This window comes from Myripristis murdjan, chromosome 11 (genome assembly GCF_902150065.1).
Source record: "Myripristis murdjan chromosome 11, fMyrMur1.1, whole genome shotgun sequence".
Taxonomy (NCBI): domain Eukaryota; kingdom Metazoa; phylum Chordata; class Actinopteri; order Holocentriformes; family Holocentridae; genus Myripristis; species Myripristis murdjan.
Genome location: NC_043990.1, coordinates 27,993,692 through 28,017,609, shown reverse-complemented (window position 1 = coordinate 28,017,609; position 23,918 = coordinate 27,993,692). Strand labels below are relative to the sequence as shown.

Below are 23,918 nucleotides of genomic sequence, written 5' to 3'. Positions count from 1 at the left end.
TACAAGACAGACAGCAGTTGAAAGACAAGTATTTTCTAAAAGCTTCTATTATTGAAATACAACCGATACGTCAGCATTAGTGTCTGTGAGGATTAGAAACTGATGCAGTGATATTCATCCTTAAAGTCGGCTACATTGAGATTCTTTTCTGGTAATTATTTTAGTGAACAAAATCAATGCTTGTGTGACACAGAAAAAACTGCTAATGAAGCTGAAAAACAACAGGTATTCAAAGCTTTATCTAGCTATTTGATCAGCACCATGGGCATATCATCCCCAAAATGTTAAATGGCCATAATCTGAAGGCATCAAATAAGAATAAACCCCACATAGATTCTATGTAGTTATGGCTTTGAAATTTCTTGCAGTTATCAGTACCAACCTCTTAACGTATAAAGTCATACTTGAAACTGTAAAGCCCCAGTGGGTGTGTGTATGTGTGTGTGTGTATGTTTGTATGTGTGTGTGTGTGTGTGTGTGTGTGTGTGCGCGTGTGTAACTTAGAAGCTAAATTAGGAAACGTGTCAGCCTGGCACACACCAGAGGAAGCAGTTTGTTTGACCATAACGAAACCTAAAACTATAACATAAAACAGTTAGGACACACTATAACACGAGTCAGAGGTTGCATTGAGTAACATTATGATGCACTCAGGCTCTACGCGAATGAGAGTATATGTATGTATGTATATATATATATATATATATATATATATATATTGTTTTTTTGTTTGTTTTTTTTTTAATTGACACAAATATCTAAATAAAATCTGGTAATTCATTTCATAATTATGTGAATAGAGCTTTTTATGCCAACAACAAAAACAACAATAACAAAGTTTAAAAAAACACACAAACAAACAAACAAACAAACAAACAATGGAAATTTGGACAGTTTACTCTGACTTGAAAATTGTTTTTCAGGGTGGTTCCAGAATGGTTAAAAATTGACCTGGAACCCTCACCCTGTAGGAATGAAAAATGTTGTTTTAGACTATTAATGCCATTAAACATTAAAAATTTGATCAGGTTTAATGAAAAATTGGAAATTGGGATCAGCCAAGAAAAATGCAGTTGGTGTATCCCTGCTAAAAACATAATGCAGTCCTGTGAGAAATCAACTTGTCATGTTTATAGCACATAAATGCATGTTTCTGTGCCGTATCACTGGAGCAGTAGCGGTGTGTTAGTAGCCTATACACACCACACAGTATTACTGCAGTAAAACTTGATGTAGATGACGCTTTTCTTGATTTCAAGTCTTTATTATGATCATGGGTATAGTATTATACCAATATAACATGATGCTATAAAGAAATATCCGTTTTCCTCAAGCACTGTGATTTCACTGGCCAGAACAATCAGTACAGTACAGTAGGCTACAGTTAACCTTTAAAACCACTCACAGAGGCCAGAGGAAAGGAGCACAGGAAGTTTGGCTTTTATAAATCAGTTTGTACCACACTTCCTATTTTGCTTTTCTAAACCATATTATTGATGACCCAGAGTGAGATTTTTGGGACCAGCACTGATGCTGATCATTGGGAAATTAAATTTACAGTATTCCGATTTCTGTTTACTTGTAGCAAACCACAGCTCCCTGTTAAGGAAAGTATTCACTCTTAAAGTTGATAACAGTTAAAGTTAATAGAATATCTGGAGAATTGTGGCCCAATAATTATGAAAACAACAGTTTTTGCTTGATCATTTTATGCAGCTATGGTGTTTGAGGGTGATAGTTTTTCCACTTTCCTCCGTCTAGTTGTCTGGGTCTCATTGTTTCAAGTTGAGGTTGCAGTACCAAAAAATGTTTCAGTCATAATAAAATCATTACTCCTAAAACATTAGGATTACATTTATTTCACTTTAAGATGATAGTGTGACTAAATACCAATGCTGGTTTGAAATTCACATTTTTTTCTAGTTGTGATGTTCATGTCCTTGCTGTTGTGACACACCACTTCTAAATGAATACATCAGACTGTGCCTTAAGCTGTGGTTGACATGTGAGGCTTGACGGCGACAACTAGCTTTCAAAATGCTTGAACAGTAAACTTCTTTGCTCACAAATACTCACTTTACCTTGAAGTATGTTAGAAATTTACTGCTAACTGCAAGCTGTGCATCAGGAAATTTACAGCACTTGCCAATGTGCTGAGAGCTCTCTGTTTCATTAAGTAAGTATTTCTACGAAATTTTTTCTCACAAATTTTCCTTGTAAATTGACCACTTTTATCTCAGAGAATTTATGAATTTAAGAATTTACGTTTTTTTTCTCTGAATATTACCTAGCGCTCTACCGGGCTTCATAATTTTTTTTTTCTCCCTACAATGGAACAAATATGCCGTCATAAATTAGTTAATAAAGGAAACCTTACAAAATAACGACTTATTATATAGGGCAGGTAACAAAGTAAATGAACCAGTTAGTGTCAAAAGTTGTGATGTGCAGATTGCAGTGATATCTGCTTGCACTGTGGATAATCTGTAGATCAGGCAGGCTGGGTCATAAAAGTTGACATCCTGATTAATAACAGATGGATTGCGGGTGGGTGAAATAACACATCATTAATGAGGAAAATATTAATTACATTTTCAAAAAAAAAAAGACCATATTTTAAGCTTCATTATTTGTCAAATATCCATGTGGTTGTGGGTCTCTAAATCAAAGGAAATAATCAATTTGGCTGGGAAGCAGGTGGATGATTTATGCAAACATGCGAGTTGTGGTAATGTCAGAACCGATCTGTAGTCACCAGACAAAGTGACTTGCTCCTCTCCCAAAAGTGTGAATCACATCGTCTGCTGTAAAGCTACTTTCTGGCCTGGCTGTCTGAAAATGCCACAGGTGCATTACACTTTTATTTTGAAGACTTTATAGCTGTGCCCCATTGATCAGATTTTTCCTGATACGGCTGCATCAGCGATGGGTCAAAACTGGATGATCATATCAGCTGTCCGATTAACCATTCAGCCACTACTGCCCGGCGCGCCCACCACTCATCATTAGAGAAGTGCATGGATTATCAGTTAGATTGCTGGTGCATGATTTGAACCTGCGTCTCTGTTAACTCCCAATTAGATATCTCAGATTATGTGCTTTATTTTGCACAGTGTAACAGGAACAATGAAGCTCCTTTGTGTAAGTGAGCTTTTAGGTATCTTTTCCTTGTGACTAGGGACCTAAATGTAATTTGATAAGTGCACTACAGACTCCCAAACAAGGTCATTCGGTTGATTCTTAGATCAACTTGAATTCTTTAATGAAAACACCATCTGCTGTCCTTTATGTGATTCCAGTTGCCATGATGATGTGCCCAGATCAAATTACATGGTATGATTCAACTTCGTAAATTAAGTATTAGAGGGCTGGAGGCATGGTGTTCTGCAGATGAAGCTTGGCTCTTATCAAAATGCCAACTCAAATCAGATGCATATTGGTCAAGGCTATGACTACTGTTTACTGCCGCTTCGCACTTTTGATTCAAGATGCATGCAGACATGGCGCACAATGAGATTATGATGAATGAGAGTAGAATTTTAGGAGGGCTGACATTCAGACTTGAAGAGGTGTCCCTAATGGCCTTTGGGCACTTTTGACAACAGCATACAGCAGTGCTTTTTAAAACAGCTGACTGCATGATGGGCTCTTGGGTAGGTTGTGTTATATTGCTTTATACTGTGTGCCATGTGGAGTAAAGGAAGGCAGGACTCTCCATATCTTTATGTCACAGACCACCAAATTAGTCTCGACGAAGGGATATGATGATGTCCTGATGCTGTCTATTTAGTGCATAGGGAGATAATATTTTAGATAGCTGTTATACATTTTCTAATTTGGATCATCTTCAGTGAATTAGGCTAGACTCCATGACATATAATAAATAGCATATGTGTTCTCAAAGTTTCCTTTGTATTTTTTGGAAGCTGTGGTGATTCTAGAGCTAAAAATATTTTAATCATAATATAATCATTACTTCTAAGACAATGGCCTGTGCTTTTTTAGTTTTAGACAGTAGTACAATGCAATTACATTGTTTAATTTAATTTGACATTTTCTCTTGCAGTGGTGTTGACTTCTTTGCTATGGTGGTGCACTGCAGCTAAATGAATACAGGGGAAACACTGGTTTTCCATTAACTTTATTTCATACTTAAAAAATGTTGACTCTTTTCCCACGTCCTCTCCATTTTTATTGCTCATTGTTGTGCCTCTGCTCTCACTGATCCATTACTCTAATTCTTACTGGCAAAACTGTTTACAGGGCAACAGAAACTGCCTCATAGCTGCTTGAAAGAGGCCTAGCCAAGAGTGTATTGAAGGTGTTTGGACTGATGGTTTACTCACTTTATGTTTAAGATTTGTTGGGGTTAAGACATCCACTGATGATGAAATGGTGTTTGAGGGTTCCCTGGGGGCTGTGGTCTTGGGTCACTCCTTGTCAAATTCAAACTGCACTAGTCATAGACATGGAAACGTAACATATCAATCAGTCAGACTTTATTTGTATAGCACTATTCATAAACCAAAGTAACACAAAGTGCTTCACACAATAAAAAACAGTAATAACAAAATTAAACAGGAACTGAGGAAATGCTATTATAAATCGGAACAATTTGATCTGAGGAATCACTCAAAGCAGGATTAACACCAATAAGAAATGAATAAAAACTTGAAATAGCAAATTAAATGGCAATAAAAAGGATGAGGTGTAGATGAGCTAAAAGCATAAAGGGTCTGACTGATATGGGATTTCAGAGGCCAGCATTGATATTTCTATATATTGGTAGTAATCATTATATTTCAATGGGATTCAGTTGACCTCAATGCACTGAGGATTCATTGTTTACCTCTGATTTTTATTTTTGCTAGGGTGGAAGAGCCTCTGAAATGGCATTCAGAACACAAAGCAGTCCTTTGAAAGCCATAGTAATGAAGTTGTTTTAGGTGGGTTGGCAGCTTGTTAATTATAATTTTATTCTTATAGTGTATTTCCAAAAATAAGATTAAAAAAGTGCTCCACATACAATAAAATGCAAAGAGATAGTGAGGTGAAAAATACTTAAAATACAATAGCAGACGGAGACTGCAACCTCCGCCACACCACACAGTCCCCCACATCAGCAGAACACATGTAGCTGCATCTTTTCTTTTACACTTCAAATGTGAAGTTTGACCTCTGGGTGACCTTGACCTTGACCTGTGAACTAGATAATCCAAAATTTAATCTGCTTATCCCTCACTCATTACCAGGCCCTCCATGAAGTTTCATCCAAATCCCTCCATTAGTTTTTGAGTTATCTTGCTAACAGACAAACAAATGGAGATGAAAACATAACCTTTACCTCTGCCACCTTCATTAAAATTATTCAAAAAGTATGAAAAATGGAAAAAAAAAAAAAAAGGGAAAGAAAACAGCTGTTGAGGCAGGGTTAGGCAAGTTTCATTGCAGGTTTTACAGACTGGCACCCCTGAAGTTGTAAAGAGAAGAGAACTTTTATAGCTTTTTTTCCATAACAAACAGCAAAGGAATTAAATAAAGCAGCAGATGAATAAAAAAAAAAAAGGAAAGAATAAAAACAAGTACAAGAACATAAAATAAGAAGTCAATTAATAAATAAAAAAATTGAATTATATTACTGTAAGATTACAAAAACGCCAGTGTAATAAGTAAGTATTAAGAAGAGATTTAAAAAAAAAAAAAAAAAAAAAAGGATAATGAGGAGGGTAGCCCAGACTTTGGAAAAACCAAGCTGGCCTACACACTGGCTCATAGAGGATTAAAAGTTCAGAGATGTAAGTAGGAGCCAGACCCCTACATACCTTAAATATAATCAGCAAAATCTTAAACTGTGCAGAGAGGCTAATATAGGAGTAATGCGTTCTTTTTTCTTTCTTATAGTAAGAATTTGATCTGCAGTAAGTTGTAATTGGTTTATTTCTTAGAGATGCCAGACAGAACAGTATTGCAGCAATTGAGCGCACTTCAGGTGAAAGATTGTAAGTTATGATGGTGTTTTCAGTGCCCAACAAAGAAATGAAAAGCCTAAAGTTGGCAATATTTGAAGAAATCAAGAAATTAAAAGGTGACAAAAAACTGATGTAATTATCAAAGATCATTCAGAGGATTTATGCTTACACTTTACAGTGTTATCTTGAGTCTGATTTCTAGAAGCTAGAACGTACTGCCAGGCAGGCAACTAATGACTGCACTGATGGAGCAGAGTTCGTTGGGATCATTGGGATTAAAAGATCAGAGATGTAAGCAGGGGCCCAGTCCATACCTGCCTTAACAATAATCAGCAGAATCTCAAAACCACTAATATAGCTCAGAGGCAGCCAGTGCAGAAGGGCTAATATTGGGAGTATGTGCTCTCTTTTCTTTTTCAAGAAAGACTGAGCTGCATTAATTTGAATGTTTTAATCGGTCAGTTGATTTCTCTGGGAGGCCAGAGAAAATGGTATTGCAGTAATGTATGTAAGGATGTCAGACATCCAAAAAGTCAAGAAACTATTTTAGCTTAGCAATATTTCTGTGCTAGAATAAGCAGATTACCTTTTTATCATCATTGGGCATCAGAAAACTATTTCACATCCAAAACTTAATTTAGTACAGGCAACTAAAGTGTGTATGTTACAAAGAGTTAGCAAAGAGTTTTTGTCAGTAAGGTCTGGCGGCAGATACAAAGACCTCAAACCTTCATGGAACATCCATGTCATGGATTGTCAATGTCCTTCTCCTTCTAAGATTTGATATATGGTAAGAAATGGTTCATTTTAGGCATTAAGTTGGCGATTGTTAAGTTAAGGTGTATAATAGAGGTGGTTAGCTTAAGGCAACAGTATGGTGTTAGGATTAAGGGAAGGATGAATACAGCATTCTGTGAAGTAGGCGCTCTGAATTTTTTAAGTCTTTGGTCTGCCGCTGGATCCATCTCAAGCTTGTACGGATTTTATAGTCAGGTAGATCTGCATGTCTTCCACATAACTATGAAAAGATATGTTGTGCCCATGGACGAAATTTTGATTTTACAGGTGGGGGGGACACAACTGGCGTGGTGGTGGTGGGGAGGGGGGGGGGGGGGGGGGGGGGGGGGGTTGAACTGCTTCAACAGTGCCATGACATCTACCCTACACCTCAAAGCAATATGAAGTTCAAACTATGTATACAACTACAGCCTAAAGGCTTTTAAATACAAAGTTGTCATACAGAAATTTCACAGACACAGGTATGCAAAAAAAAAACTTTTTAGTAAAACTCAAACTCTTTCAGTTCACTGTGTTTTCTAGTAGTTCTTCTAGTTTTCTATTGTTACTTTTCATTTCACTGATCTCCTTGTAGTTCACTGTTCCCTTTGTGGTTTGACTGGTTGTAAAGCATATAGCATAAAATTATCACCCAATTCTGTATTTGACCTTGTTAGTCAACTTCACTCCAACTCATTACCACCAATTTCACACTTATTTTTGGAATGTATGGTCAATAGACCTCATTTACATAAAATTATACCTCATTTTTGAGTAAAAATAAGCAGAAATTCTTAATTATTTTGACTATAGTTAAACTCAGGCATATAAATGGATGGATTATTGCAGACTGGTATATGTGAAAATGAAATGAAATCATTTCAAATGTTTGGACCACCACCCAGCACCACCCAGTGATGGGCGGATCAAATTGACCAGGGAATATCACAGGAGGGGAGAAACTGAAAAAAAAAATATCCATAATTCAATGCAAGTAGTGATCATCAATTTTATTTGAAGTGAGTGTAACAGAGAACCATCTGCCATTTTCAGGCAGTTATATGGGGGAAAATCAAATTTTAAATATAAAAGAAAAGTGAGAAAAGAAAAGTGAATTTGACTCAAAGACCACAGAATAGTTAACTGTTAACATTTAACATAATCCACTTAGCCAAAGCTTCCAAACACATGTTGTCTTTGATCATTGGACTTACAGTAGCAGATGAAGACGGACTCTTGGCTAACTAGCTAAACACCGGTGATGCGCAATGCTTTTTTTCCCCTTTTTTTCACCGGAGAGCAAGTTCAGGCGCTGTTCAAAACCAGATGGAGTGACAGCGGGGACGGCCAATCATACATTAGCAAGAAACGGCAGAGCCAATCGAAGAGCTTGTGGGCGGTCTCAAGGGAAACAGGCTTCAGCTTGAGCGGCCGTTTTCCGCTGGGTCCTAGTGGCTGACCTGTCTCCATTTAATATAGCGTAACATTGTTTTTGGACGGTAAAAACTGCAGGGGACCAAAACTGCCTTTTGAAAAAGTGGAGGGGACATGTCCCCCCCCCAAATTATGTCCATGGTTGTGCCCAAAATAGAACCTAAGGGACCCCACATGTAATGGGGTCGTTGCTAGAGTCATCAATACAGGCTGAGAGGTGGTCGGTTTGAATAGAGAGAGTCACTTATCAAAAACAGGAATGAGGTATAACAAAACTAATATAAAACTGTTATCAGCATTCAGGTGAATGTCATTGGAAGGCTGGGTATTTTCAATGCTGCGATGGGCTCATAGTAGGGTGACGATACACTCAGCTCACAAGACGAGACGATACACGATATTGGGTTCACGAGAACAAGACGAGACGATATTTTCACATTACTTTTAAGAAAACTAAAATGAGAAAATGTATGACTGGATAAACAGACTTTTTTTATTTAACAGTCACAAAACAATGCAGGTGCACTGTGAAATGTTTTATAAATTGCATCCATACATGAGCTTTTAACTGTTGAACTTCTTTCCATAAATAAAATTAAATATTTCTTTTTTTAAAGTGCAAACAATATGTGCAAAACTGTAACCAAAGTACTACTCTGTCAATACAGAGTGCAAAATTGCAAACAGAGACTGACCTTTTTTTTGCAAGCATGATACTGACAACATGCTACAGCTACACAGCCTAGCCTAAGCTATGGTCATGTTCTTTATTTATTTGTTTATTATTTCCACTGGGTACCCAAAATGCTGCCACACAAACGATTTAAAAGTGGCGGAGGCATCTTCAATGCTGATATTTTCAGACTCCGACATCATTCTTGCTGCGCTTGATAGGCTGCTGCAGAGCGGGGCTGCTGCTGCTGAGTTCCTTCTCCTTCTTCTTGTCAATTTCTGGCAGACTAGACGTTGCAAAGGCGCATTACTGCCCCCACAGGTCACAAATAGAAGATTGGATAGCTCACAGTCTGATAGGCCTCTGCCCTGTGCCCGCAACACAGCTTTTCACCTAAACGAGAAATATCGTCACGATTTAATCTCGTGAGATCTTGTGGCACGAAATCTCGGGCCCTATCTTGTGCCACCCGCTACCCGTTGCCACTACCCGCTACCTGTGAATTGCGCATTTAGGAGCTTCAGCTATCCCTAAACGGTATCTTGCGCCCACGCTACCCGCTATCCATTATGCCAACTCCGTAATTTGTGCCTGGAGGTGTGTCCGTGGGTGTGTTTTATGCACTATCCCTAAAATTGCTATCTTGAGCACACACTTAAGGGAAAGTGGATAGCGGGTGGTCCTGACCACCCGCTATCCGCTTTCCCTAAAGTTTGGGCTTTTACAAGAGCGTGTCCAGTCGGCTTCAATGCACGCCCCGACGGAGGCTCGCCACGCACACAGTCGGACTGATACCGGGACACCGCCGGAATGGACTGAGTATATTACTCATATAGACTGTTTAGAGGAAAGACTGTTTTAATTGGACACTTACGCCAGCACGTTTTATTGTTTTATCATAAGCCAGCAGCTGTGCTATATTTTTATTTTTAATATTTTATTTGCCCAATCTACCTTGTCAATAAATTAGTTTACACATAGTTCCACCTCTGCCTCTTGTGTGTGTGTGGTGTGACCCGGGGATTTTACTCAATCAGTACAACCTTGTGACACGTCCACTTGGACACATGTGACTCCACCTCCCGAATTAACTCGCCTGTAATATAATATATAATATTTATATATATATAAAGCCACCTTGCTTCAGCCTCAGTTGAACCCCTGAGAAAATCTACCTCCCTCTCTCCATCGTGGGTTTAGGATTTAGGATAGGCACCTGGCACACTGATTGGTTAAACTGGCGTAACGCCCAAAACACGCCTATGCATAATATAGCGGGTAGCACAGGTGTTTTGCGGATAGCGGGAGATGCACAAGATAGCAACATTTGCGGGGGAACGCATCTTGCGCAATGCTAAATCCCCAGATAACGGGTTTAGGGACTCTGGCTCAAGATAGGGCCCCTCGTCACACCCCTAGCTCATAGTGTATGTAAATTTTTGACAGAGGGTATAATAATTTAGAGAGCAGCCAACCAAGACTAAACTATTTCTCTAAAACTTAAGACAAAATGGGAGTTTGGAAATTTGCCCGTAAATTTGCTCTTGACATCCTGGTTCGAATGAGGCTTTTTAAAAAGTGGCAGATCAACAGCCTGCTTAAAGTTAGAGGGTATGTTAACAATAGGTAACATAATTAGTGTTGGGGAATGTCTTCACTGATAAATTCAAAGTAATTGGAGTAATTTCATGATGTTAAGGCTGTCTTTGTCTCTGCCATGAGTGTTTTCTGGATGAGCTGATTAGCAGGCAGAATCCACAGTAAACTTACACAGCTTACGTGCAGAAACAATGTGCAACAAGGTGCTGCAGTATCTCAGCAGTGTATGAGGTATTGCCTTCAACGGGTATTGAAGATCAATTGAGTGGCAGGACACAATAGACTTCAGAATTCAAATTTAACAGTGATCTCAGAATAAAAATATGAGTGTAATGGGGGCTGTCCAGGGATTTGTCAAGAATAAACAGAGGAAAGTAAAACTGTTACGTGTTTGGAAAAAAACATATCTCTATTTGTTATGTACAGGATAAATTCTAAGATCTGATAGAGGGTGTGACAACAATGAATGAATCAGTCAATCCAAATTTTATTAAAAACATACAATCAATTGATAATTTGTCAAGAGCAGGGGCTATTACACCAGGAAATCAAGTCCCAACCACAACTAGATTGTTCAGGTTCCTGCCAGCTGCATGTTTGTCAGCTGTGAGCTGTCACACTGAGTGACCAATATTTAAATTTCAATAAACTGAAACTTGCACAGTGTGTAACCCATAGGGATTTTTGTCCTCCTTTATTTGGATAGTCCAATGTTGATACTCATTTCTCATCTAGTGAAAATAATGTGTCACTAGAAAGTCTGTTGAGATTCAAATAACACCCAACTGTGAAAAATGGACAGTGGAAATTAAATGTGTGAGCAACAGGTTAATCTTAGGGCTTAATATTAAAAATGAGGTCACCTTATGGTGGGGCTTAGGGTTAAAAATAAGGTCAGGATTAGGGTCGGGGTGGGGTTATGCAAAGGTCAGTGTTAGGGTTACACTCTGAACATCTACTTTTAGTCACAGATAAATTGAGTGTCAACACTGGACTATCCAAATGAATTGTCACTAGGATTTTACAGCAGTCTTTACAAGCAATGACATAAGTGGTGACTACAGTTCCCTAACATCAGTTCCAATAGGGAGCATGCACAACTTTACTGAAGTTGCATAATGTTTTTTTTTTTTTCTAATGGTGCCAATAGAAGACATCATAAAGAGTTCCATCATTATGCAAGTGAATTGAAATGTATTTAGATTGTCATTCTTTAATAAAGGAGAGAACAGTTGAATTAGTCTTTATTGTGCTTTAATATTGTAATACTAAACAATCAGATCAGCATGGAGACTGTTAGGAAATTAGAAGCACTTGGGAAAAGTGCGGCTCTTTATACTTTCTGGTTACACATTATATAGGCTTGGTTACATCCTGAGCAGTCAAAGCTGTTGTTGGACAGAGTACAGAGTCTTGCTGTTTCCTTATTCGGTCATAAAATGCAAGGTGGCATGTGTAATATGTTAGAATTGAAGAAACTCAAAACAATTTCAAAGCAGGATTTTCCTATTAACACTCTCTCTCTGCTAGGGTGCTGTGTCTTTGGTTTGTTTGGATTTGTGTGAGATAAGCTCACACACAGAGACACAGAGTACTTCTCCATTCCAAGCAAACCAACATGCACTGAGTTCAGTAACACACAGCATATAATGATTTTCAATTATGAATACTAGATGTGTTAGTAAATTCAGCCTAAAACACAATTGAAAAATAAAATTCCTGCACAGCCCTGTGTTGGTTTCAGCACTACAATAATGCACAGTACATAATGCTCTGTCTCGCATCATGCAGGATGTGGTAATTGTTGTGGTTGAGACATTATGTATCCCAGTGTTAAGGAGGAAGTACCCACCCACAGCCTTCAGAAAACTTGTAGCAAGTCTGGCTCTGAATCAGGCTTGTTAAGGGGTTTGGTCAAATAGCATTGCTTTCAACAAACAGAATGTGCTTTAAATAGTGGAAGATCTCTTCTGCAGGACATTAGTGAGTTCAAACAAAAAAAGAAAACAACACATAAGACTTCACCCAGGCATGTTGCTTTCTTCTGCCTTTGAGAGGTATTAATTTTTTTCTCCCAGAAACATTTTTCAGGAATGCTTGGAAAAAACAGCTTGTACTTGTTGTTGGATAGGGGACTCTTTGTGACACTATGCACTATAGAAATGCAGTCAACATTTAAGCGGTAGACAAGAATGAACATAGTCTTAAGAATATGTAATCAAAGTTAAAGCCAACAATAAAAATGACTAACAAAAGATCTCATCTCAGACTCTCATCTCCATTTAGAAACCAACAAACAAAACAAACAACAAATTTCCCGCTTATTCTACACAGGGTCTGCAATTGTCACCCACCAAAAGTCTGGGGGAAAAATCAACAAGGGTCACCACCACACTGACCACCAACAGTACCATTTGAATGCTTTGGTTATGGTTACTTTTGGTGTATGGCCGTTGTCAAATTTTGTCCCTGCTGACCACCCTATTTGCACTCTTTGGCCTTGCACCAAATCAAAGCAAAGCAATTGCTCCAACAGGCTCCTGATTACCTGCTTGGATGGTTTATAAGCCTGATGTGAGTTGAAACATAACTTGATTTCCATAGTACAGTGTATGTGAGGTCTTTGAATAGCGCTGAAAATAGGCAGGAAGACAGATTTCATGTGACATACATATAAAATTGTTTTGGCAAGTGAAACATATTCTTTTCAGGTTTTAGTTTACCAGCCCTTGGCAGGTGCGTAAAAAGTGAATTTTGGACACTTCCTTGTAGCTGTTTAAAGTAACTGTTGATAATGATAGCAGCAGCGCTACTAATGTGATCCATCTGGGCTGGAGTATAAACAGGCAGCAGTGTCTGTTGTGTTGGTGCTGGGGAGGCCAGCATGGGGGCTGCAGCATGTCAGCACATGCACATACACACAGGCCGACACAACACCCCACAACATATGCACCATGGCACACCACTAGTACAATAATGGAGGAGGTCCCAGGCCGGCGTTTACCCTGTCCAGCATCATAGCTCATCGCTTCCTCATCAAAGAAATATGTGCATTTTTTGTTGACTTCATTTGGCCCGCTGGCTTTTCCAGGAAGCATGGAAATCAATATGTGTGTGTACAAGCTGAGAAAACGTAAGCCACATTGTAACTCCAGGCCTGGAGCAGCAGTACCCTGCTCTCAAAAGCAGGGAGAAAACCCCCAGAGGGTTTCTGCGTGTCTAATAAATTCCACTCTTGTCTCATTGAGGAGAGAATAAATGAGGTTTTTCCTGTATGATAACCTTGGTTAACCATGCTCTGTGTTATCTGACAAAATGTTGGATATCGTCGCCACCCGGCCTAGCATTACCATCAAGATCTGATGCGAGAGCTAAATCTGTATCAGGTGTATTCATTTCAAATGCAAGACATAACAAGCATAATAATAGTCAAAACACATTTACATAAGGCACTTTGCAACTCATGTTCTGCCCCCAAGTCTAATCAGAGAAGGTGTTCAGAGTCCAAAGACTGAGTAGACAGCATACAGTGTCATTATTCATGTTGTGGTGTTAACCGGCTGTCCAGGCATGGATCACACGGCGGTCAACCCAGTTTCACAATGTCAAAGTATTAAGATAGAGATAGCGCAAATAAGAAAGAAGAAAAGCCCAGAGCTTGATGAAAAGGGAGAGGATGGACTCCAGCAACTCCACTCTTTGCCTCTCCAGCTAATTTACGCCTGCGGTAGAAGTCCATTATTGTCACTATTGTTTATTTGGGACACTAATGTGCAGAAATGGCAATTAGAGATCCAGCAAAGCACTCAGTCGTGTGATTTTTTTTCTTCCAAAACAAAGCGCCATCTGTGGACAAGACCTCCTGTCTGATGGAATTGGATGACCTGAAATGCCTTCCTCTGAACACCTATGGGAGTGGCTTTTGGCCGGTGTTCTGCCAAATTCTATTTCCCTTAAAAAATGCTTCCTCTTGGTGGTGTGTCTTCACCTCAATTTCATGCCAGGGGAAGTAAAGCACAGAGTAATTTATATTTTTGTGTATTGTTTTCACAAAGCTGGCATTTGAAATGGTAAAAGAACTTTTAAAAACATTGCACCGGATTAAATAGAATTAAAGTAACCATCTTAGGCACCTCAACAAGCAGAGATCACACTTGTTTGTGAGTAGTTTTATCTGCCCGTGTAGTTTCCTCCTTCAGTTCTACTCATTTGGCCAGGTGAGAACAATGCTATTTGAACAAAAAATCATACTGAGACACCTCAAAGTGCATCTTAGTCCTCTTTCAAGAGAATGGTGATGAGTTTTTTTAGGTGTGAGAACATAATCCAAACCAACAAGAGCAAATGACCCTGAAATGCAAGGGATTATGGGTATAAGTAGATGGATGTTGACATCTGATAGCCAGTAATTCCTCAACCTTATAAACTGAAGTGAGGTGAAACCACATTCTGGACTAATGCTCATATTGAGCTACCTCTTCATGTTTTTAGCTGGTAAGAACATTAAGAAGGGGAGTGCAGACAGGTCCATCATGCTTACAGGACTGAAATCAGATTTGGCTTGGCCTCTAACCAGGTGAGATGAGGCTAAATTCTGTCCATGTGATTTTTGTTTGCAAGCCCTAGTTGGCTCATAAGTGGACAGTGTGAACTTAAATGAACCAGATACACAAATGCATCAAAGTCCACTTCAGACCGAAGAGAGCAAACTGTAGATACAATCACCCCCTTTATTACATTATACAATAACCTGTTCTTGTAATTTATTAAACACAGTTTCCTCAATAATTGCCATGTTCAGTGGCAACACAACAACACACCAAGGACAAAACAAGAGCACATTAGCAGGGGAAGCTTTTTTTAGGCACAAGCCATATATTTGAGAATTATATTTGAAATTTCAGCAGACTGTTCCACTACCTACTGAAGGTTGGGCGCCTGCTCCAGCTCACAGGCCCAATCACTGCCTTTGATGAAGAAGATCTGATGGCAGCTTGCTGATAAAGATGTTCCCATCAAGAGTTTCAGTTTGTTCAGTACCTGCCGTGTCTTGTTATGTTGGCATCCTGCCGTGGCCTGCAATCTCTTAGCTTCGCTGGGTTTTTGTTACTTTTCAGCACTGAACATTTTTCTCACCTTGAAACTCTTTGAGCATCTTTCTTTCTGCGTGCATCTTCATTAGAGCCGTGGAAACCTGTTGTGTGGGTGAACCAGGATTTGGGCCTTCCCCAGCTGTTGTCTGAATATTAAATGTTCTCTAGGGGGAAACGCAGCAAACCAAAGTTTCCCATCATGCTTTTCAAGCCAGCTGTTCTCCAGTGAAAGGGAATTATAAAGGCTGTAATACTTTTTTTTTTTCTCCTTTATTTATTATTTATTTATTTATTCATTTTCACCTTTTTTGACCTTGCTGTCAATGATTTTTTTTAAAAGCACGTAGGCTGACAAAACTGAAATCCTAGTGAATGGCTGGAAGTTTAATAGTCAGTTGATTAATTTGAGTTTTTTTCCTCATTATTACAGAGAGTCTGCAGGTCCTGAAAATGTGTCTTAACTTGAATCTTAAATCTCTACTCATTGCAGTAATTGGTTCTAAATGCTGTTAACTGGATGGTTTTAATGTCTTCTAGAGAGGAAGTTTTTGTTTATTCATTTATTTATTTTGTTGTTTTTTTGAAAGCTCAATTGAGTAACGTGGAAAAATGAAAAATGATTAAAAAAGATTTGTTTTCAAGAAGTTTTGAAGATTTAATTATTGAAATTAAATATTTAAATGTCAGATTGATGTCAGAATTCTTGTGTTAAAATGCTTGTGCAAGATGCCTTTCAAAAGCACTTCAGCCATGAAACCTGAGCAAATTCACCATATTTTTTCAAAAACATAGGAAAAGATGTGATGGGCAAAAATGACCTGAAAATTAGAGAAATCAGAAATTGTGCAAAAAAAAAAAAAAGAAAGAAAGAAAGAAAGAAATTACAAGTTACAAAGTAATTAAATAATTAGCCAGAACTTTACCAGGAAATTACCAGACAATTAAAAAACCTGAAAATTATATAGTAGAAAAAAAATAGTAAAAGTAACAAGAAACTGTATTTAGAATTATCTCAATTATATGTTTAAATTTATATTACAAGAAAATTCCTCCGTAAATAAGCAATAAAATGAACTAATATGAATTCTTTTCACTTAGATTTTTAAATTATGTGAATTGTGAATTTCATGGACGTACATTGTTCTATTCATGGTGAAACACAAGGGCCTTCAAATAATTTTCTTGCCTGTAAGCCCCCGGATGTCTTGGGACAGCACTGATTTTGTCATTATAAGTGGCATTAAGAAGGTCTGAAGGTTGTGAAGAAGGTCTTCACAAGTCTTCAGGACAACGTGGTGAGTCTTGATGTCTCAGCTTACCAGAGCAGCTTTTGTGCCAGACCTCTCACCACTCTACCAATGAGCCTCGAGAGACGAGCGATGCTGCTTTGTCATAGTCAGGCAGGCAGTTTGAGGAGATGCTGTGGCAGGGCTGTGTGTACGCCACCCTGTGGCAGAAACTGTTAAATGCTGCCGTGGCCTCATTTGCCCTACCTCTGTTTTCTGTTTTGCTTTGTTTTTTCCTCCTGGATTGTCTAGCCGGATCGGTTGAGGCGGTGACGACATCGTTCCTTTGCACTGATTGGAGAACAGCATGCACACAGGGCAATCCTGAATTAATGATGACAGACAGGGTTCCCACTGCTTAGGGAATTTGAGGAATATCATGGAATTTGGACTGCATTCCGGACATGAATGAATGGAATTTGATCGGCTCTAATTGGAAAATAAGAGGGTATGAGGGATTTTCACACATGGATCACCTTACAGGATTATAGTAGAGTGTATTTAACACGTCTGACTCTTTCATTGCATCAGCTGGTTTTCAGTGATTTCTCCTTAGCCAGCCCCGCTGTCTGACCTGAAAGACATTACCAGGGAACACGCCACAAACAGTCAAATTGGAAGCTCTTTTTTCCTGATAGTTCTCCTGATATATTTTGCTACTGTGATGGTGATGGGGGAAAAATAGCTCTATAAAATAAACTTCAGATACATATCACATAGAAAGGAAGACTTGGTGAAAATTGTGTATCAAGATGAGCTTCAGACGCCTCAGATATGGTATTTCAAACTATCACACGTCTGCCTTTACCAATGAAATGTCCTTTGGAATGGTGAGAATTGTTTCCTGTGTTGTTTTGCCACTAGATGTCACCCTGCACAGAAAAAAATGTTAACATGCCAACCAGCCCTGAGTAGTGTGATTCCCTTTGACAGACAAAAATATGGTGATAATGGCATCTTTGAACGTCCTCTGACAAAGGGATGAAACAGGTTCTAACAATTCTGTGAAGCAAAGGAAGTTGATTATATCTAATTAGTGGTTCAATATCTTGATGGATCTGGTTGATCTTAGATGATGTTTGAACAGCTGGAATAAGCTGAAAGCATAATATATGTCAGTCTAAGACCAGTAGTGAAGTGTTATTCTCATTACTGTGTAAACATTGACTGGTTTCTCTCTTCCTTGTTTGTCTGTCCGGACAGGCAGGTATTCAGATGTCTGTGGAGGCTCTGAGGATGAAGTCTTGGCCTTGAACCCCACCAGTATGTCAGGTAAGAATACTCCATCCTCACACACACACACACACATACATCAAAGTTTTTTAGCATTCAAGCATTTAGACCATCATGGGACACTGAAACCCTCCACTGAACCCAGACTAATGAAATTCTTTTAGAAACCACAGGTCGGGTTTGACAAATATAGGCCAATATTGATTCCATTTTTTCTGTAACTGAAGCTGCTGATAGCCAGTGTTATGTAACCATACTCAGTGTCTTTACATTTGAAACTTATCATACAGAAAAATAAACAAAACCTCTACTAGAGTAAATCTCATTTTGGTGAAATACTTTAGTAAAAAAAATTAATAAAGACAGTATTTCCAGTGCAACATAAAAAGAAAGATGAGAAAGATGCAGTCATACAGTATTAAAAAGGTTTGAATAAGCTAGAGAATAACCTCTTTCATATTGGAGAGGGAATTTATAGGCATGCCCATATCTGATTCTCAAAAATAAGCAGATATAATCCTGATGGTAAACTGATAAAATGATGAAATGACTCAAACCTAATCAGAGCTGCCCACCACTGACTGAATGATCTCTGATATTTGTTTAAAGGCCAATAATGGACCATACTCTAACTCTACTATTTACCTGAATGAAATGATTCCCAAATCAAGTGACATCTGTTTCTCTGTTTAGACCATAGATATTGAATTGGGTAGAATTGGCATTGTGCAGGGATTTCTACTGCTGCTAGTGGACCTACTAGCAGCCATCTTTATCCATATCCTACATCTCAAGTGTAATTAGAAGTTAGAAAGGGTTGTTTGAAGATAAGTAAAAATAGATGCCTTAAAGAAATGAAAGGAGGTAATAGAGCTGAGTGACCTGGGCAGGTTTGCTTCAAACATATGGTGCTTTAAGTTTAAAGGCATGTTGGCCAATTTCTTTAGAAACAAAAAAAAGAAAAAATGATGCTCTGTGTCTTAAGCAGGCAGCCATCTTTGAGGAACCAATTGAATAACTTTATTGATACTTCCACTGTGACAAAACAATCATCTGGCCAGGTTCATAGGTGGAGCTCTCTGTCACAACAAGGAAGGGGTCAATTAAAATTAAGCCATGAAACTAATTAATATCAGTAGCATGCTTCTAATGTTATGAAAAAAGTTTTGAAGCGAATTCATAGCCTGTCTCAGGCTAATGTTAATATAGGCCAGTTAGATATCGTCAGCTAAACCTAATTAGCTGCGTTGTTGCTGGCAAAGTTGAATAACGCAACCAGTACCCAATTAGGTAAGGCTCAACTATTCCTGAATCAAAACCAAGAGCCACAAGGCTATTTTCACAATTATTTTTTTCATTTTCTTTTAAAGAGTTTGTTTATGTTGGCTTACATTAGCTCTGCTGATGTAAACAAACTCTTCTGCTGACAAGGTGACATCTGAGAACACTACAGATACACCTGGAAATACTGTGCTTTGTTGTGAGCCAAAGACCCACGCCGATTCTACCCAATTCAATTCCTATGATTTAGACGTAGAAATCACTCACCTCAGCTACATCAATAACCAAACATTTAAATTAAGAATTTGAAAATGAATTTGTACATGAAAATATGGTTTCAGAAATTTTAACTGTGTGCAACAGCTACTAGACATACTTTTATGAGTTGTACAGCGTCCTACACGTAGGTCATTCCCCACACTGAGCAAATGATTAATGTTGACTCAGCAGAGATAATAAACGAGGCAAGTTGCAAACCCATGTCACATGTGGATTTAGTTAGTGCTGGAATCCTTGATGGCCTGGCCCAAACGCTATCGATGTAATATGTCAGTATGGCAAACAGAGAAACCCATTTTAGCTTGAATCATGTGAGGACATAAATGTGATCCTTCTCTCGGTTCACAGTAATAAGCTCAACAGCACTGAATACCAGCGACAATATTCTGTGACTCCAACATGTCTCATCCTGTTATTCCTGAGATTCACAATAAGCTGCTCTATTACAAGCTTCTGACAATGTTGTGAATGTTGCTTCTTTCTAATTTAATGTGATATGCAGAAAGCAGAGGTGTGTCAGTCTGCCTCTCTCCTCTGTTTCACTGAGAGCATAGCTTTTTTTTTAAAGTGCCTCTCCATCTATTTTAGAGCCAGCAGACAAATGCTCCCCCCGCTGGAAAGATGAGGCCTTTCAAAATGGTAATATTTATCCTCCCTCTCAACACTGCTTTTCCTCCTGTCTGTCAGGCTCTGGGTGAACTTTTGGGGCGCTGAGAAGAAATGCAGGGCTTTTCACTATGAAATAAGGAGCTGTTTCAGACTCCTACCTCATTCAGATTCTGCTTCACATGCTGTGAAAGGCCATGAGCTGAAATGATTGGTTTTGCTTACATTTGGTAACTTGGGTGTTCTGCAGCCTTGAGAGAATGTGATCAAATGTACTGGTCTGTTGTCCACCTGCATTTGCATGTTTTCGTGGGGCTTTTTCTCCAAAATGCAGAACAATAGTTACCCAAACATATTATCTCTCATACCTTTGTGTGAGTCCATGCTAGAGTAGTTTCAGATAGAGCCTGCTCATCTTTTTTCATCTTTTAACAGAGCAAATGGAGCAAAGAGTAAGATGAGTACACTGAATAGACCTGAAAGCCTGCAAATACTGCAAAATGAAGCCATATAAGTACTTCTAAGCAATTTTTGCCAGTTGTTCAGATACTTTCCTAAAAAGCTCCCTCTCTGTTCGGTTAATTGATCAGCTTCTGAGGCTGAAGTTAAAGTTGGCAGTGAGCACTATGCACCCGATCCAGTGGATTTAAGGACTTAATGATGTAAAATTTAAGTAGAGTTACAAATAGCACAGCCATTTAGCAGACATCCTTGGTGGTGGCAACCTTAACAGTAAGGGAAACACCAGTGTCTGTGAGTGACACAAATGTTACTAACATGGTGGAAAAAAGTGCAAAGGACAACATGTTGCCACTAAAACCGAAGTCAGACAGGTGTGGAAAATCAGCTCTAGCCAAACAGTGCTAATGTTGGCCACAGGCGAGTTTAAAACATACAGTCCCATATACCAAACCAGAGATAGTTAGCAATAGATAAATTACTCAGAATTACTGTTAAATAAGGCATAAATAGAGGAGCGGCAAACCCATTAAAAAAAAACAAAAAAAACAATTGCACCAAATCTTTAAATAATTGGCACCAATTTGGGTTCATGTGTTACTCTATGACTTATAAACACACAAAATCAGAGGCAACAAGACATTTGCTCAGTAACATCTTTATCAAAACAAGTTTTGGGAAACCCACGAGGTGCAAGCCAGAACTGTCTTTAAATATTGCCAAATGATGCTGCATGTGTTGAAATCAAAATTTTCAAAATATACAAGAGAAATCCAATCTGAAGTTTCTTGGGGTGCTTGGATGACTTTACCCTCCATCAGCGTGGTTGTTTCTTGATGTATGTGAAAATAAAAAACTAAAGACTATGGGACAGGACTACAGGACTCGAGACTAATAATAATAATATCCTTTATTTAACCAGGTAAAAAACTCATTGAGATTCAAAATCTCTTTTCCAAGAGTGACCTGGCCAAGACGGCAGCACAATATTTCTAAAATTAAATTACTTAAATTGAATTTAGGTGTTGACAAACCAGTTAGGCTTCTCTAAATCCCTTCAAACGGTGATTGCCAACATAGAGGTTTTAGGTGCCATGGGTCACAGATGTCTTTATGAGCTTAAATCCATAATCATTCAGAACTGGTTGTTGATGCATGACCACTAACCCTCTTTAGAGCGTACTGATCTTCACTGGAAAGGAGACACATCAGTTGAAAAATCCTACATTGTATACCAACACAGTAATCTTATTATGTGCACAGTATCCGCAGGTCCTTAAAAAGTCTTGAAATAGTCTTGAATCTGTTTATTATTGCTGTTGTTTCTATATAATGAGTTAGTGCACTTCTAGATTAACACAAAAAAAGGTTAGTTTTGTGATTTGCTATCTTCTCCTTTTTGAATTTTAATTATCTGTTCATTCTGTCTGATTTTGCCAGCATCGCTTCTTTTGATTTTGGTTTTCAACTTGGTTTTAAATTTGACTCCAGATTGCTGTTAACAAGTCTCATAAAGGGTTTCAGTTAGGCTTTCTGTTAGAAAAGAAAAGTTGTTATTTTTTTGAAGAAGTAGATATTGTCAGCAAGACAAACTTGGTGGCAATAGGATGAAATGTTTAAACGTCTTTGATTCAGTAGTTTCTGGGCATGGAGTCAACAAATTTGACAGAAATCCACACTCATGTCATACAGTAAACAATGTTCTGACTGGAATAATCATTTCTCTGTTTAATTTTTTTTTTTTTTTAATTAAAATATTGAGTTTTTTTTTCTCTCAGTGCATATCCAATATATGGGTTGGACACCAAGACATTCTGAATTATCCAACTATTGGAACTGACATGATGACCAGCCGTGTTTGAACTGACTGTAAGGCAAAGTTTCTGTTTGTTGTTGTTGTTTTGGACAACTAAGACTGACCAGGCCTGACCTGAAACTGAACTTGTGTCACTCTGTCCTGGACAGCTAAATCCTTTCTTAGTAATCTGGACAGTTTTCAAAGTGCTTATGAACACCTTCCTTTGTGACTTGTGATGGGATTGTTCAGTATGTGTTTTATGAGGATAACAGTAATATAATCCTTTTTGTTTGAGGCCTCAGAAAACAACAGCATTAAGGGTTAAATCACCTCTTTGGAGATTTTCAAGAGAAATGAGAACAAACATTTACACTCATATTATTTTGTTTTTTATTTTAGGCATGACTATTATATCATAAAAAATAAACAACTATTTGAAAAGATCAGAAGATCATCAGAGCTTCCTCTGTTATGCCAAAGTGCAAGATAATCCTATCAAACATGAACCATTAAATGTGTGGATCCTTCTGTTGTTCCCCTGAGTTCACCCTGAACTTTAAGGAGAAGGTTTCCCAACTCCTGTGTCCTCCTCAGGTAATGCAGAGCATCCAGGGACATTTGGCTCAGGTCACCGTGTCAAATCAGGGCCACTGCCGGTGCAAAACAGATTCCTGACATCCAAAAATTGTTCATGACCGGCTTTGACCCCCCAAGTCCTAATGTAATCAATCAGGGAGCCAATATGTGTGCAAAAGCCCGCTTTAGTGCACTGCGTAGATTCCATGGACAGAGATGCAGCATCCTTACACGCAGTGATAGATAATTGTACAGAGGTTGTATGACTGTAGTGTTATCAGTCCGCTAAAATGGAAATGTTTATGCCAGCGCTGAGGAATAGTCATGGAACGATCTACTTGGACCGCTGGAAAGAGATGATTTTATTATTCCATAGAGTGTTTATGCAGGCGCGTCCACAGTCGGTTTGAAATATTCTGCTGGATGTATTCCTAGGTGTTATTAGAGGGAGGTGGAATGTGAAGAGGAAAAGATGTGTGGGGTAAGTGATGTAATGCCCTACGTTTCATTTTTAAACTACTCCTTTTGTGACACTGCAAAAATGTTGACGTTCATGGGGCACCTGGTATAGGTGTCAACAAATGGCATGTTTTGGGTGTTTTGGGGTGTTAACTAAATTTCTCTGAGATCATGTCAAAGCTCTTTAACGAATATGGAATATGATCTTACTATTTGATGTGTTTGTCTATGACTTCATATAAAAAGAAACGCATGACTTCATGCCACCTCTCTTTGCTGTTATCCTGTGCAATGATATGCAACTACCCCAGTTTACAGGGCAAGGTACAATGCCATTATTTTGTCGAGCAACATCTTTTAGAATAGTGTGAACTACCATTGTAGGGTCATATATGT

At 38.4% G+C, this 23,918-nt stretch overlaps 1 protein-coding gene across 4 annotated transcripts in view; it reads left to right on the top strand.

The window, feature by feature from the left end:
* The window catches only part of thrb (thyroid hormone receptor beta), a 102,450-nt gene that overhangs the window by 61,019 nt on the left and 17,513 nt on the right, over positions 1 to 23,918 (top strand). For 3 of the 4 annotated variants that reach the window (XM_030063370.1, XM_030063367.1, XM_030063368.1), the window contains exons 3-4: positions 18,035 to 18,103; positions 20,213 to 20,263. In XM_030063370.1, coding sequence (XP_029919230.1) covers positions 18,097 to 18,103; positions 20,213 to 20,263 — 58 coding nt within the window. In that variant the 5' untranslated portion in view covers positions 18,035 to 18,096. The remainder of the gene's footprint in view (positions 1 to 18,034; positions 18,104 to 20,212; positions 20,264 to 23,918) is intronic. The other variant, XM_030063369.1, reaches the window with a different exon arrangement.